At 49.8% G+C, this 16,593-nt stretch overlaps 1 protein-coding gene across 1 annotated transcript; it reads right to left on the reverse strand.

Moving 5' to 3' along the window:
* Nucleotides 1-8,160: 8,160 nt before the first annotated feature.
* Nucleotides 8,161-10,660, reverse strand: GSX2 (GS homeobox 2). Its single transcript, XM_072943768.1, has 2 exons — nucleotides 9,774-10,660; nucleotides 8,161-9,076 (listed from the first exon to the last, which is right to left on the reverse strand). The coding sequence occupies exons 1-2, from the start codon at nucleotides 10,345-10,347 to the stop codon at nucleotides 8,736-8,738; spliced, it is 915 nt and encodes a 304-aa protein (XP_072799869.1). The 5' UTR covers nucleotides 10,348-10,660; the 3' UTR covers nucleotides 8,161-8,735.
* Between the last annotated feature and the right edge of the window lie 5,933 nt (nucleotides 10,661-16,593).

Consider the following 16,593-nt stretch of genomic DNA (forward strand, 5'->3'; position numbering starts at 1 on the left):
TCGAAGCTGTCTGAAAACGGAATGGGCTGAGACAACTCCTCTCATTAAGAGACGTCCCAGCAAAGGTGAGGAGACAATTGACCTGGCTGTTAGAGAAGAGATTGACTGAAGCATAACATGGCTGGGCAGCCACTAGGCAACCGCTTTGAGCTGGGATTTTTGAAGAATTTTTCAACAAAATGACTGTATAGGCATGTGCAGGGCTGAGGGAACTAACAAGAATTTTGATGAACCTATGGGACCAGTAGAAACTGGAAGATATTACCACCGTTTTTCATGAAGGTGCAGGAGGAGTCTGATTAAGAGCTGGAGCCTTGGAAAAGAGGCTCTCAGAATGGGAATCTCTGGAAAGTAGCAGCAACTGCAGAACTGGGCCAATGCAGCATCCCCAGAAACAATCAGTATACCTCCACTTCTCTCGCATCAGGTTGTTCTGTGATTATGCAGTGCCACTCATTCACCAAGCCCAAATGGAAGCCAGAGGCAAGAGGCTGCAGGTGATGCAGTTAATAGAAGATGTAATACAATCCACAGCGGCCAGTGTCTGCCGGCACCTGGCAAGACAGAGGAAGGTGGAGGTGGATCTAGACCGGCAAATGAGAATAACCAGCACAGTTGGCTAAGGGCCATTCTTAACTAAGTAGCAAAAAATTCTCCCTGAGGTCTGTAAAAATAAATGGTTAGGAAGTGAACTTCAACTGTGGGAGAAAATTGGAGCTGAACAGAAAATCTGGCTCTGCTCTTCCCATGTCTCTTTTCCCACCGCAGCATTCTCCTGCTGAGCTCCAGTGTGCACCACCTGCCCAGGCGTCTGGGCGAAGCACGGGGCTGGGGAGCCTCCCTCCTGAGCGGGGGAACCAAGAACAGTCGGGCGCCGGGTCTCAGCCCAGCTTTCGCAGGACGAGGAGGCTAGGCTAGGGCAGGCGTCCCGCCCCGCCCTGGCGCTGGTGCCTGCAGGGTCCGCCCATCCCAGTTCTGCGCGCGGGGGTCGCCGCGACCTTGTAGAATGCCCTGACTACCAGACCAGCAGGGCTCTCCACGTGGGCAGAGGCGAGGTTGTTCAGGTGGCAGGGATCCAAGGCGGAGCCTTCTTCCCTTCTGGGTCCACCCACCGCCCCTCCCCACCGCCGACCCAGAAAAGGACACGCACACAAAAAAACTTTTGCCACACTATTAATATATTCGAGTTTCCTCCCACTTTCCCAATGGGCTACCAGCTGCAGAACTCCTGAATAGAAAGCTTAATTGTGCTTTGTCATGCAGAGTACCTCGATTTTCTATAGAAGGTTACAAAGGGCCATTTGAAGTATTTCTTTCTCGCCTAATAGTGAACCATTTGCATAGGGCACCTCTGCGCCTGCCAGACCCAGGTAGCAGTGCGGAAGCTCCCTGGGACCCCGGGGTATCAAAACCCACTGCGGTTTCCAAGGGATGCCCTACTCTGCCTCCAGCCCGCACCCTGACTTTTCTCTTCATTGTCTCGGGTCACGGCCAGCCTGGGCAGCAGCAGATTTAGAGGATGTGAAGCCTAAGGCCCTTCTGGCTGACCTCCCATCCTGGCCCCTCTACCTTGGGCTGGGGCCTGCTTTAGGCCGGGCCTCCGGAGCCCAAGTGGTGTTTTCAGCTTCTACCTGCAGGTCCAGAGACCAGGGGAGGCCCTCTGCCCATTTGCCACCAGCATTAAGGCCCAAGGGAAATGTTAAAGGAACTGAAGCTGAATGTGATTTGGATAGACACTGTTACATTTCTCCTAGTTGATTGGCAGGGCTGCCTTCAGAATATCTTTTCTTGTTGCTTGTTTTGACAGTTCAAATCCAGGTCTATGTGACATATAAAGCTAATAAAATTCTAATTTCATTGTTAATCTTATTTCATTGCAGTATAGGTTTTTACCCTCACACCTGCATGGCAGGGTGTAATTCCATTAATAACAAAATCAACATATTCATTGCATGTCTTTTCCTTGATGATATATTGTGAGCAGTGTGAGTTGAAAAAGAACCATTTATTCCCACCGTGAATGAGCCTGCATGGGGCGGGAGCTTCACCTGCCCCTCAGTCAATTAGGAATGTATCGAAAAGTCTAGCAGAAAACGAGTTAAATTAACCGTTCGCTAATTTCCTTGTGTCCCTCCTACATAATCCCCCCTTTTCAGCTTGCCCCAGAAATTACCACATGTTGCAAGGTTCAAATAGTGCCTAATGAAACAGTGACTAAACGCTACTCCCTCCAGCGCCTCCGTCGGGGGAGCCCTTTCGCCGGCCTTCAGAGCCAGCGCGATCTCCTGCTCCCGGCTCTTGTGTCCTTAAAAAAGGTTTCTTTAGCAGGAAAAAAAAAAATCTAAACTGTCAATAACCTGTGGATCCAGCCGGTGAGATTATACTGCTGTCCCCTCACTTCCGGCCACTGACTACACGACGAGATTCCGAGGTGCCCGTATCCTCCCCTCTTCTCGGACAGCTGGGGTCCTTGGAGTTGAGAGGGTTGAACCAGAACCAGGGGAGACTGGAGGAGGTTGAGGAGAGGGGCCTGGAGAACAAAGAGGAGAGAGAGAGAGATAAAGAGACAGAGACAGACACCAAGGTAAAAAGAGTCCAAGAGGGCGAAAGGAGCAGAGGCAAAGAGAGACCAAGAGAGAAGCAGACAGGAGACAGACTGACAACACTGCCAACGTTCAACTTTCTTCTCCTAAGTTAGAACCACGTGTCTGGCTCAAGCAACTCATCAGCCCCTGGGGGAAGGCATTTTGAAGTCTTGAGATGCAAGACCCTAATAATTAATCGTGGTCATTAATTAATTAAGGAGGAAAGGGAGGAGGTGGCTTGCTGCTGCTTGACCCCAAACAATTTAAATTAGGCTTTGTGAAGGTGGACTCCAAAAGCCTGCCCTCCCCCTCCTTCCTATTATTTCTTTTTCACGCTCTCAAAAATTTCCATTATAATCCTCAGCGGTCTGGGGCCAGCAGAGCTGCGTGTCCCTCTTGAGCCCTTCCCAGCAAACTGAGGCCAAACTGGCTTCAGATCCTCAGAGCCGGCTGCCGCCCACGGGCAGGGAGCTCTTTCCCATAGGGAGTAGCTCCCACCTGCCTGTTTTCTCTGCACCTGCTGTGGCTTGTTTCTCCCTGAACTTCAGAAACCAAATAGTGAGTGCCTAAGAATGAGACCCGCTGCATTCTCTGTCTCTGCCTCTCCCTCTCTCTCTCTCCGCCTCTCCGTCTCTTTCTCTCTCTCTCTCTCTCTCTCTCTCTCTCTCTCTCTCTCTCTCGCTCGCTCGCTCGCTCGCTCTCCCTCTCACTAGAGACTTGAGTTTCTTATTTGAAATGGGGCAGCTAATACAAAGTCATCAAAGCACTATGGTTCTTGTCTTAAAGTGACAGCCCTCTTTATGGGGCTGTTTGAAATACGCCCCCTGCTTTTCAATGTCTCTCTATCCATCTTTGTCTGCTCTTCAGAAAAGCGGACAATATAAAGCCCAGCCTGGCGAGCTCCCCACGCTCAGGCCTGGGCAGTGCCAACCTCCGCCTTTAAGCAGATTGAAATTGTCACTGCTTCATTAATCTGAAACTAGTTACTTTCCTAAGCACACAGCACACACTTCCGATCTGTTGGGATTCACTCAGAGGAGCCCCTGGGGCCTTCCTGGGTTTGGGATTTAGAAGACTCAACAAAGGTAGGACAAGGGTTCAGGGAAATATAGGGCTGGGCTTGAAGAAAAACAATGCCCAGTGCAGAAGGGCAGGCATTGACATCAATATAAGGGCACACAGAACACTGTTTTTAGAAACAGTGGGATGCCCAGGCTTTTGGAGAGTGCACTTGAGAAGAAGGAGTCCAGCTGTGGGAACAGACCAGGGTATCTCCCTCCATGTGGAGTAGCTTACAGGACTGTGAGGACTCACAGGCTTTGGATTTTCTCTCCCAGAACATTGCTTCCAAATGTGAGTCAGGGTTGTTTCTTCACTGGAGCTCTGATTCAACTCTGTTCCTAAGAGATCTCTTTAAGTTCTGTTTTCTTTGCTCCTTCCCAGTTCCAGCCTTTGTTACCCACTCCTAGTGCCAGGGGCTTGGATGGGGAGCCTGGCGTTTCTGTGGAATTTCTCATGTTCTGTGAAACAAGCTGACTCTTTTCTTCATATCTCTACCATTAACAAAAGACAATACAAAAGATTCCTCTACTTTTAATATTTCCAAGCTGGCTTAGAATAGCAAGTTTTTGGATTCTATTCCATCTAATTTAAGGAAGAGACGTGGGTTTTTTTTTTTCAGAGCAGCTCAATTTTCAGTAATGTAAGCCTAAAGATTTATAAAATAGATTTATATTAAATTATGTTAATAGAAGCCTAGTAAATGCACCATTTAATTGCATGGAAAAATGTTCTCTTTTAAGAGGTCTGTCACCTTAACAGGTACATTCAAAGATTCCCTGTGAATAATAAAGGAGCAATTGCTTTGATGCACTGAGCTGCATTCAGTCTAGGATAGCTTTAGGCAGTGTTTGGAGAAGATGGGAGGAGCTCCTTTTAAAGCAGTGATTGCTCCTTTAAACCCAATTTCGTCTAGCAAATAGGTCCTATTAGGAGTATCATTCTTCCCCTTTATCTTACACACCTAGGGCTGGACCTGAGGTCTTGCCTAGAGCTGTCTATAGTCTTCCCTCGATGGTCAGCTTTTTTCTCCTCCCCCTAGCCCAGCTCGACATCTTCCCATCTCCCTCAAAGAAATCTCCCAAGCAGTACCATGAAAAATGAGTGGAAACTGCAGGAAAGATAGAAGTGGGAAGCAAAACAAAACTAAACTTCTCTTTCCGCATACATGACCACCACCAATAGAGTTCCCCCACACCCACACACACATATGCATATGTCCATATACACACAGAAAAACACAGACCCTGCTGCCCTCTGTGACCACCTTTAGTTGGAGTAATCAGCTTTCTGGCAATTCTCTGACCACAGTCAGGGTGGGACAAGCAAACTGCGCTTCTAATCCTGATTAGATAAAACTGGACAGCACTGGTGAAGAGTGGGAGTGAGGAGAGGGAGGAGGATGCAAGAAATCAAAGACTTCACATCTCCTCATCCCTTTTTGTGTCCCCTAAAATATCTTTGGTTATCTTTAGGGGGATGTGTTTGGGGGTGGGGGCAGGGGGACTAAACTATGATGATCACTTCAGACCACTTCAGAATAAGGAGAGGGAGTGATGTCTACCATCCCCAGTGTCTCTATCACCTGGGCCCTGAACACCCCAGGGATGAGCTGCTGGGCCGCTTCTGCCCTGGACATGGTTTGCAATCCAGAAGCCTTGCTGAGCACCACTATCATTGTTAGGCCATTGGCCTTGGGCCTGTGTTGGTCACTGAGTGGGAGGGTGAAGGGGAAAGGTCTCTGCTCCTCTTCTTTCCTAGGAATGTCTGGAGTGGTTCAGGACACAATGGCAGGAGGTCATTCTTCCTGCTGTCCACACCCCCCTAACCCTCAGTTTTTCCTGTTTAAAGAGGTGGACTCATGCATGCTAAAGCCTCCTGCTGCTCACTTATTTTCTCTTAGTGGAACAAGGTTCTGATTTCCAATTCTTATTTTCATTCTCTTTCTCTCTTTCCATTATGTGTGTATAGGCCTTCTAAGAGTCCATGTTTTGGGGAACAGAGTTCAGTGTTTCAAGTGGGGCTTGTTGAAAAGCTAGCATCTAGTGCTTCCCAGGTAGAAAAACAGTCAGATGTGACCCTGCACATCTCAGACATTCCTCTCGAGTAAATCTGGGGACACTTCTTTTAGGGTGTTTGATATCAAGACTGTTTAGCAGAGTATTTGTGTGTCTGAGTGTTGGCTTAGGTGTTCTTAATCTAAAATTAGACAGATTCCCAAAGCCTTATTCCCAAACCTCAAAAACATCAACTGATGGGGGGGAGGTGTTGGGGAGGTGTAAGATAGTAAACAAGTAGACCTCGTGATCCACCCTGAAAGTGACAAGAAGATCCACTCGGCTCAAATGTCTTAGAACAAGAAGGACCTTCCTGGGAATCCTGGAGGACCTTTCTTTGGATAATGTCCAACTTCTGCCTGAATCTTTTTTGCCTCTGGTCAGGAAATCCAGTGTTTATTGTCTTTTCTAAAAAATTTCCCCAAAGGCAGGAGCGAGAGGGCCTGAGACCATGCATGCAGCCCAAAACCAGGCAAGGAGGACTGGCTCCAAGTCTCCTTTGCAGGAAGGTGGAGGTGGGTGCAGCATCAGGTGTGGCAAGTGGGTGGTTCCCTGCTCCAGGGCAGGGCGCAGGGCCTGGGGTGGGATGGGGGCAGTTCGGCAGGGCCCAGAGGCCCTCCCCAAGTCCCTGGCTGGGCAGGGACTTGGGGAGGACCAGGTCCGAGCGCCGGCCGACAGAGGGGCCAGGCTGGGTGTAGATGGGAGGGGGGATGGGGGTGTCTGTCCACTTCCCAGATGAGGCTTTGCTTTGGGCAGGAGCGCAAAGAGCTGCGAGCTGCAGCTGAGGCTCTTTGGCCTTATTATTTCCTGCGAAGGAGTTCTTCCTTAGATGTTCATTCTTTATGCTTAGAAACCTCATTTCTCCCACCTCTGTACTGGTGCCTGGAGAGGCCAGTTTATTTGCAAGGAGGGAGACAGGATCTTTGGGAAAGTCAGCAAGCCGGCACCTCTTCTGCTTCATGGCTGGCAGGGCGAGGGGCCTGAGGCTGAGAGAGAGACAGAGGTGGGAGGTGGGGAGGGAGAGAGAGGGAGATTGAGATTGAGATCGATCCAGGGCCTGAGTCTCCCAGGCCCGGGGCAGGAGAGTCAGATGAAACCACCACGCAGGACCAGGCCCAGGTCACTGCACAAAGCAGCGGCAGCACACTATTCTGTAGGACACCATCCGGCGTCTCCTCCCCCTGCCTGCCCCTGGCCAACACCAGAGTGGGAGTTGACAACAGGTCTCAGAGTCTGAAAGAGGACTTTCCTTCTCCTGAGCCTCTGGAGTGTGTGTCTGCGCGTGTGTGAGGGAGGGGTTGGGGAGAGTCCCTGGCCAGGGGAACCTAGTCACATCCTCCCTCCCTTCTCCTCATTCGAACACTAGAGCCCCAACCCCACCTGGTGAGGTTTCAGTTCCTACAGACCTAAAGTAAATCAGACTTGAAGAAGTGTGTCTATGTGTGTTGTGAACAGTTCCCATATAGATTGAACCTCTTGGTGACATCTTTATAGAAAATAATCAGAAATAACACCAGTGAGTATTTGTGGGACTCAGCTTGCAGGGAATGAGATCTCCTAGTTTCCATGTTTCCAGCTTCACTCTCTCCCTTAGAGGATAAGACCTGGCTGCGATTAGGAGAAAATCAGGTTGCCTTGCTGAAGGCAGAGCCAGAGTAATTCTTCTCCATAGCCAGGCTTGCAGGAATTAACTCTGCAGGGTCTTTGGAAGAGAGACTAGAAGGGAGCCAATTTCGGTTAAAGTTAGGGAGACCGGGGCGGGGGACTCAAAAGTCCAAAGGCACCCCTGAACTATTTCGGAAAAGTGAGAATGTAAGTCTTTGGACACAATAATTCTCTATCCCTGAACTTTTGTCTTTTTGGCAGTGGTGAAAACTAGCCAATTTTTTAGCTAGATGAATAACCAAAAACGGTATTGTTTCTGGTCACTTACAGCAGCATTTGTCACTTTTCCTGTGTCTGCTTCCAATCTGTTTGATGGATTGTTGCTCTTCCTAAAACAATTCTGACTATTCAAATTCCTTCACATAATTCAGCTTTTAATATTAAGAGAGATAAAGAAGGGGGAAAAGAGGCATGGGGACTGCTACAGAAAATATATACTAGGTAAGGAGTTTCCCCTTCACCTGCTAAATAAAAGATTTGGCTGTAATTGATTGTCAGTGTCATTCTAAATGAAATGATTTATCCTATTTAACTGTGAGGAAGTGAGATATTTTGAAGGATGCAGTGTACTACCTCGTATGTGGCATAATGACTAAAGATGTCTTCTTGGTAGAAGTTTCGGTGACACAAATCGTATAAAGCCACAAACTCCCTCAACCAAGAGACCCACATTACCAAGTTCTAGTCAACACTTCCCTCTAAATTCTTTTTTTTTCCCCCTGCCCATGCCTTTCTCTAGATATGAAGGTGAGAGGGACAGGAGAAGCTGGGAAGAGCAAATACCACAAATTAAAAACCTTGATTTTGTTTCATTTATTTAAATAAATATAAATATAAGTTTTATATAAAACTATTCACAAAGGGACTTCCAGCACCTTGGATTTCAAACTGTCCCCAGGAAAATTTCAGAAAGCAAGACCTACAGGGTTTAATTTTCTAAGTTATTTGCAACTTAATACTTTCATTAAAAAAAAAACTAACAACAAAAAATAATCAAGAAACCTGGTGTTCTTATCAGGTTCTGAAAGACAGCAGGGAAAAGAAAATGACGTGCGCTTTCAAAAAAACCCCATACAGTGTTAAACCAACCCTGTTTTTCTTTGTTATATGACAAGACTGAGTTGAATCTAGATTATTTACATTAAAAAAAAAAGATCTATAACTGCGAGTGGAGCCACAAACAGATAGGTCAAGGAGGAGACGTGGAGGGTCAGGCCCAGCATGTACACCCCCCGGAATGCTTGTCTACACCTTCTCCAGGTGGGACCCCCCCCCCCCCGAAAGGGGGAGGGTTTTGGCCGCTGGTATCCGCCTCCTCGGGCGCTGTTGGGGATGCCCGGAGCATGTGGCGAGAGGGGGTGGCCCTCCTTCATAAGGGGGAAATCTCCTTGTCATCGTTGGCCGAGGCCGGCGACAAGGAGTCCTCATCCTCGGACCGCCCGTAGTGCGCCTGACTGCCTATGCACTTGCAGCCCGCGTGACTGTTCCTCTGCGTGCCCTTCCCTTCCTTCTTATGCTTCACCCGGCGGTTCTGAAACCAGATTTTCACCTGCTTCTCCGACAGGTTCAGGTACGTGGCGATTTCAATCCTCCGGAGTCGAGACAGATACATGTTGGAAGAGAATTCCCGCTCCAGCTCCAGGAGCTGCGTGCTAGTGAACGCCGTCCTCATCCTCTTGCCGTTGGGTACCTGGCTGGCGTCCGAGCCCCCTGCAGACAGGCGAAGAGAGGGTAAGAGAGGTAATTTTCGGGAGAGGTGCTCCTACCCCACGTGCCATCCTTTGCAACGCATGCCTCTCAAGGAACCACCTGCGAAGCTCAACCGAACACCTGTATCCATCCCTCACAGTTTCTCATTTCAAGACACATCGTTACTTAGCTGGGAAGGAGAGGCGCCCAAAGCAAGTGAAGGCCTTTGATGTTCGGGACTTAAAGTCAGAGGATTTAAGTTTGGGGTCGGGGTGGGGGGGGCGTTACATTGTCCGGTCATCTCTCTTCAAGCCTAGCAGAAAGGCAGGGAGGCTTAGTCAAAACCTCGAAGCGCTTTTATCCAGCCCCGACGCCAGAATGCCACACCTAAGTTCAAACACCCACCCCGGACCTCAGCCAGCTAACCTGCGGTTTCTCAGCCCTCAGCCCTCAAGTTCGAAGTCCCAAGGGCCCCGGTATTACGCAAAACTCGGGCACCAGGTACTGGGAGTGAGGCGTACCAGGCTGCTCGGAGAGGCTGGCAGACTAACTTCCATTTTCGTGGAACTTCTGGGAATGACTCCACAGATACACTAAAAGCCCCTCCTCCCTCCCCACCCCGCCCCCCCGGGCTCCCACTTCCTCCACTGGAGGCAGAAAGTTTGCTCCCGGGATCCCGCACCGCGCGGCGCGCAGGTGCCCAGAGACCCCGCCCTACCCATGGTGAGGCAGTGGAATCTCCGCGGATCCGCCACGTTGTAGGTGGTGGCGGTGCAGACAGGTGCGTGGTGCTGCGGATGCCCCAAGGCCGCCGCGGCCGCCGCCGCGGCCGCCGCGGCCGCCGCGGCGGCGGCCGAGCCAGGCTGCTGGGGCTGGTGATGGTGATGGTGGTGCTGCGGCGGGTGGTGGTGATGGTGCGCGTGGCTCACGCGCGGGCAAAACTGAGCGTCCCCAGAACCTGAAGAAAACTGACTCTTGAGCAGAGGCAGGGCCCCGGCGGTTCCAGCCGCCCCGCCACCCCCAGCCCCTGCACTCCCGTTCCCTGCGCCCGCGCCGCCGGAGCTCGCGGGCCCCCGAGAGGGGTGCAGGTGCGAAGTGACGCAGAGCGGGCAAACGCAGAACGCGCCGCTCTTGCGGGACGGGCAGCCTGGTCCGGACACAGACATCACCAACGGGGACGGCATGCCCAGCGGGATGAAGAAATCTGGCCCGGGGTGCGGCTCAGGCAGCGAGGGCGCGGGCCTTGAGGAGTCCTTGATGATGAGCGAGTCGACATAGAAGGAGCGCGACATGTCGGGAAGGGTGGGCAGATAGAGGGCCCGGCCAGCCGTGGAGCCCCCTCCCCTCTCCTGTCCTGAGCTCTGCCCCGGGCGCGGTGCGGACGCAGGCGGTCAAGCCCTTGGGGACGCGGAGGTGTCGGCGTCTAGGCTGCGAACAAAGGGGTCCCTGGAGAGGGCTGGTCCTCACGTCCCCCGCCCGACGCCCCAGCTACGAGATTTTATAGCCCCCACCCCGACACGTGATGCTGCGGAGTACCGCTCGGCTCAGGCTCCTCGGCAGCTCCCCACCCTCGGGATAGGCTGCCCGAGTCACAACAGAAGCGGCGAGGAGGGGCGGGCGCGCGGCAGGGAAGAACTCGGAGGAGGGGGATGGGGGAGACTTTGCAAAGTGTAGGTTTTGTTAATTTCGCGGGGAGGCCAGCCTCCTCCCCCTCTTTCTCGAGAAATCACAGAGCTGCATCCTCCATCCCACCCCTCTCCCTAACCTGGGCCCCAACCCAACTCTTTCTTGCGCCGGGCCGCAAAGGGCACCAGGTGGGGACTTTGCGGCCTTTTTAATAGGAATGCCCAGAACTCCCTGCTCCTCTGTGTCAGTCGTGGATAAGGCAAGGTATAGTGTGAGGCCTGCGGTTTAGGGGAAGATTGTGAGTGCGGTGGACACACACACACACACACCTACACACATTCCCACATACAGAGTCCCCCAGCTTTTGGACTTGGCCAAGGTCATTCAGGTGGTTAGGAATGAGGGATGGGGGCCTAACAGTGAAGCCTCCCAGCTAAGAAGCTGCTGAGCTTTTCATTCTGATGCCTGAGAATCTCTAAAATGCCCTTGCACTTGGGGCCTTCCCTGGGGCCACCCAGATCAAGGAAGCTTTCTTGTACCTCTTTCTAACCTGAAACTCCCCCTTTGGCAGAGAGAGACATTGAAGGGTCACTCTTTCTTTCTCCAAGTGGTTCTACTGCTGTATTTCCAACCCTACAAACTCCATCCCATGGATTTTGGGGAGAGGACCGAACCTCGGCCCTTCTGGAGACTGGGCAGGGGTTGAGAGAAGCCTTTGCTTTGGATCCCGTGATCTCCTGCCCCTTTGCATTTTACAGATCTCAGGCAGTTAGCAGACTAACCATGAAGCACTCTCCCCTATGCACCCTTTTTAAAGCCCAAAAAGATTGAAGGGAATTGAGCTTCTCAGTGAATCCTGCCTTGGGATGGGTGAAGTGGCTTGGTAAAGGAAACCTCTCTGAGCGGCACAAGCTCCAGTGGAAGACTGGTGTACCAGTGGCTATGTGAGAGAGGGTGGCTGCCCACATAGGAGACATTGGTCTTTGGGGGAAGGCAATGCTGCAGAAGTGACAGCTTTCTCTTCTTTACCCTATAGAACTGGCTGAAGCAGGGAGGGTGAGCAAAAGCTACAAGTCCAATCTTTTCCCAGAACAGCTAACTCCAGGCCTCAGATCACAAAGGTGCTAAGAAACTTGGGGACAGGACTCCCTTCACCTGCGAGAACCAAGTGCCCAAATCCTAGGGGAGCCTCAGCTTCTCAGCCGGCAGCATGGTTGTCTCTCTGTCTTCTGTCTTTCTGTTTCTCCTTTTCCCTTTCCATTTCTGTGACTGTCTCTCTTGCCTGCAAGAGAAGTGTAATTGAGTTGTAGGGACGCCCCGCTCTGGGGAGCCCAGGATTTATGGATGGCAATTAAAGTTTTATGAATTGCAGCTGAGGCTGGTTATTGAGCTATTTGAATGTGATTAGAATTCAATTAGAAAGCGGTTAGTGGACGGTGGGTCTCCAGAGTGTAAACAGACAGCTATTCCAGAAATGTGCTAATCCAACATCTTGTGACAACAATTAAGGAGTCTCAGGGCTTAACTCAGGGCAGCTCAGCTGTAACTACTTTTATACCACAAGATTGGCCGCTGCAGCCATCGCAGGCACTCAGCCTCAACCCAGTCCACCCTCACTCAATCAGAAGAATCTGGGAAGTACCCAAATCATTCCAGCCTCAAAAAGAAGACTGGGAGCTCAACCACTGAGAGGTGCTTAATGGCAGGATATTTTTACAAGCCTCAATTGTCCAAACAGGTGATGTGATTTCCTCATTCACTTTGCAAGTCTATATATATATATATATATATGTAATTTTTTTACTTAAAATTGTATATATTTATATGTATTTATTCACTTTATATAATATATATCCGCAGTGGTTCTAGTTGTGCTTGAAGGAAGAACTCCTATGTTAATGTGCTAGGAGTTATGCTTCTGTGAGGATCATTGGATTTTAGAGAATCCTAATTACGAAGCTTTAACATCTAACTCAATTTATGTCTGACTGCAGAAACATCCAGTTGGTGGGCTGAGAAATTTTGAGAAAAGTGAGAGGCCCGTGGGGTTGCTTAGGGCTGCAAGGGGAGCAGCAGTTTTGGGGCCAAACTGAGGCTGAAAGCAGACCATGTTCTGAGAAATTTGTCTATTAGAATTCTTGGTTAATTGCTTAAGCCCACCAAGGCTAAGTATTTAGGGTCACATTCCACTTTGGAGTCTCTCAGACTCTTTAGTTCTCTTTGGATCTCTCAGTGTCTCTCTCTCTCTCCCCTCTCCTTTCCTCCACTTCAGCTCCATCATCAGAAGCTCCCCCTATATGCCTTGCCATCATCTCCGCCCCACCCCACCTTGGTCCTGGGTAGCTTTGTGGCTGGCCCTTCCCAGCCCTACCCTTCCTGAGGACAGCACACCTCCAACCAATTCAGAGCAGAAAGGGACCCTGGGCAGGCCGTCAGCATGCCCCCCTTGTGCCCCTGCTGCCACCCAATTTTATTTCTCAGTGATTCTGTCCGATAAAATTTCATCGTCCATTAAGTAATCCCTGAAATGAGAGCTCTTATGAGCCTATAATGAGCTCTAATTGCCACGACTCGGGGAGCCACGTGGAAGGATTTATTCGGTATTAAGCAGTCGGGTACAGAGTACAGGCTGTTACCTAAGCCATTACTTTCATAATTCAAGGAGAAAATTAGTTCTTTCAAGTGGGGGGGGAGGATGCTTTGATTTTTTTTTCCCTCTCTTGCTGGAGCTGACGAAGGATAGCTTTGTCTTCCTTGAGTGCAAGATGATGTCACAAATGTGAAGGGAACAGAATTGTCCCCCACCAACCCCCACTCCTGTCAGGACACCCCACCCTTACCCTCAACTGAGAAAAAAATTAAAAGCAGTCAGAGGTACCATTTTCTTGCCTCTGAAGTCTGGATGAGCAGTTTCCTCGCAGCTCAGCCTTGAGATATGAATTCTTGAATGTTGCTTTCAGAAAGCCTTTCAGTACTTTTCTGCACCTAGGATCACACCAGACCTGAACCTCACATTCTCCTCTCCATCTCTCTCTTCCTGTTTCCTTTTACAGGCAAAGTCAGGGAAAGAAGAGTGTGTGGACTAAGCATTACTTGTTCCACAAGCCCTAGAGTTCTGACCCACTGATGTGCTTACCACTTTGGGGGGAGCTAAGGGAGCCCTTAGGGGGCACAGTTTGCCCCTCCCTCTGTGCCCCCTAAGGGCGCCCCCCCCACCCCCCATCCCTGGTCCTTTTTTCTCTCAGTTCCAGCGTTTGCCCACATGGTTCTCCTGCTCCAAGTGGAGGAGGCCGGCAAGCAGGGCAGGACAGCCGGGAGTTGCCCGGCCGCCTCGGATTTATTTGCTCCTCTTACATTGATTTCATATTAGTTTCCAAAGCGATGAATGATCTCAAAGCTGGGTTTTGTTAGCTGAACACAAACAGGAGACAGGACTTACTTGCCCCCAGCTCCCTTTAATGAGGTCATTATCAAAGCGTGAACAAGTCTATGAATGTTTTATTGAAAGCGCATCGTTAACTTGTATCCATCCTTTTCTCCGAGTGGCATTGTGATATTGCTGTCTGTGGCACATCTTACCCGATATAGCCCGAGATTTCCCCATTCTCTGTAACCAGGCAACCCTTTCTGAATACCCCAAAATTGAAAAGAACCGCTTAGTCTTCAAGAAAGTCCTCAATAATAGTGGAAAAGAACAAAGATCCAGGAGACAACAAAATGCCACAGGGGTGACTTTTCATGAGCAATTATCTCTCATTAATCAGAAGAACAGCTGCAATATTAATTTTCTCTCTTTCTTCCTCTCTTTTCACAGTCCCCAACATTTGAATAATCATAAATTTTGGTTTTATGAAGGAGTCACATTTTCAGGGACTGGAGAAAAGCAGCTACCTAGGTGAAGACAAGGAAAAAACACTCTCATTTGATTTTTTTTTTTTTTTGGTGTGGGTAAAGCTGCCAACAAAGCAAAATGAAAAAAATACATATATAAATAAGGGAAATGCCAAAGAAAACTGCCTCCCACCTTCTTGTAGATGGTGGCTGAGAATCAGGACTCTTTCCCTGCTCACCCTTCTAACAACCGCCTCCTACTTTCCTCCCCCTGCCAGGACCCATTCCCCAGTTCGGCTCTGAGCAGGGCGGAGGGAAATGTCCCTGGCGTCTGGCGTGGGAGTTTCAGCCGGGTTTCTGCCCGTTTAACTTGCAAACGTGAAGCCAAGCGTTGTCGATCTGACCAAAGAGACACTCTTTGGGCGTAACTTGCATTGTGGCCATCAAAAGCCCGCCAGCTTTCGATGAACGGAGACTTGCATTCAGCAGAAATGGGGCGCTCGCTCTCTTTTCAGGAGCCGGCAAGGCAATTGTTCACGGGATGTGTAGTAAGGGTGGAAAACGAGGGTCCCCAGATAAGGCTGTAACCTGCAGACGGGCTTGGGAGAGTTAAAGAATCTCATTAAAGCGGAGACTGCAATTAGCAAATACACACTCATAGAGAACCCAAGCTCCCCTTGAAAAGCCGCAAGTCGGGATGAAAGAGGGGCAGTTGGAAGTCAGTCCTCACATTCCTGTGCTGGCTGAGTGGTGAGGGGCTCAGGCACCCGCTGTCCCTTAAGCTGCCCCAGTACAGTTACTTTTAATGCGTGGTGCAGCAGGCCGGTCCATGGAGTTGTGGCCTTGTGTTCACCCATCACCAAAAATGATCTTGCTTCTCCCCCATGTTTATTCAGAATGGATGGGCCTTTGAGAAACGTGAATTCGCCTTTGTGCTCACCACAGGCACAGAGTTCAATTCGGCCCTCGCAGAAGAAGGGGTGGGGGGAGGTTCTGGGAAAGGAGTGGGGAGTTTGGCTGAGAATTTCAGGGCCCTCCGAACAAAGTTTTGATGGTACCCAATCTCCACCACACCACGCCTCTGCTCCCCACTTCACCTTAATTAATATTCGCCCACCCCCAAATCCTTAAGCCTAACAAGGCATCCCTCCCCGACCCTTAAAGCTCTCCTCTGTCATCAGAATAAAATTTATTGGGCGCCAACTCAGTGCCCAGCGTGTGCGAGACGCCACAGGGGAGCAAGCCTGAAAAGGCCAAGACTGTATCCAATAGAATATTGTTTCATTTTAGTAACAATGGTCTGAGATGGGGAACAATTATCCGGATAATTGAAGCAAATGCTCCACCTCCGTCCCTCTCCAGTTCTCTTGGTGCTTGCCATTTTTTTAAAACTACGTTTTTCAAAGTTGGTAGTGTTCCCTTGTTTAGAAGCAGGGACATGGGAGTGTAAGGGGAGGCTGAATGAACACAAATTCTCCACTCCCCTTGGCCTAAGTTTGCTGAAACCATTGGGCCTAAATAGCTGCTTAGTAATGGGATTCAAGACAGGTTTTTCAAAAGTTACCAAAAAGAGCGAACTTTAATAATTTTTAGCAATCTGGCCTTTGTGGTGTTCACCCTTGGTCATCTACAAAAATCACCTGGAGAGTACAGAGGCCCTAGAAATTTTAATTTAATGAAAGCTTAAATTAAAACAAACAAACAAACAAATAAAAAACCGTGGCAAACTTTCTGCATGGTTCTGATGCAGGTGAGGGTTCAGAAATAATGGATAAATCCTACCCTCCCTTATCCATGAGAATAACCACCTCTCCGAGCCTCATTCAGCAGTTAATCATTGTTGAAGGTGTGTACTGAGTGCCTACTGTATGCCAGGCTCCCTGACAGGCAATTCCGTTGCACATGACGCATCCGCTGGGAGTTTCCAGTGTGTCAAGCAAATCGACAAATCAACTCAGAGCTGGTGAATTACAAAAGGTCGCGTGAATATGAAAGAAAAGCCCTCGCGGCTCTGGGAGTGGATAAAACCGAAGTCTAAAGTGACCTGCAGGACAACCGGATATTGGCCTGCGACAGGGGGG

This window comes from Vicugna pacos, chromosome 2 (assembly GCF_048564905.1).
Source record: "Vicugna pacos chromosome 2, VicPac4, whole genome shotgun sequence".
Classification (NCBI taxonomy): domain Eukaryota; kingdom Metazoa; phylum Chordata; class Mammalia; order Artiodactyla; family Camelidae; genus Vicugna; species Vicugna pacos.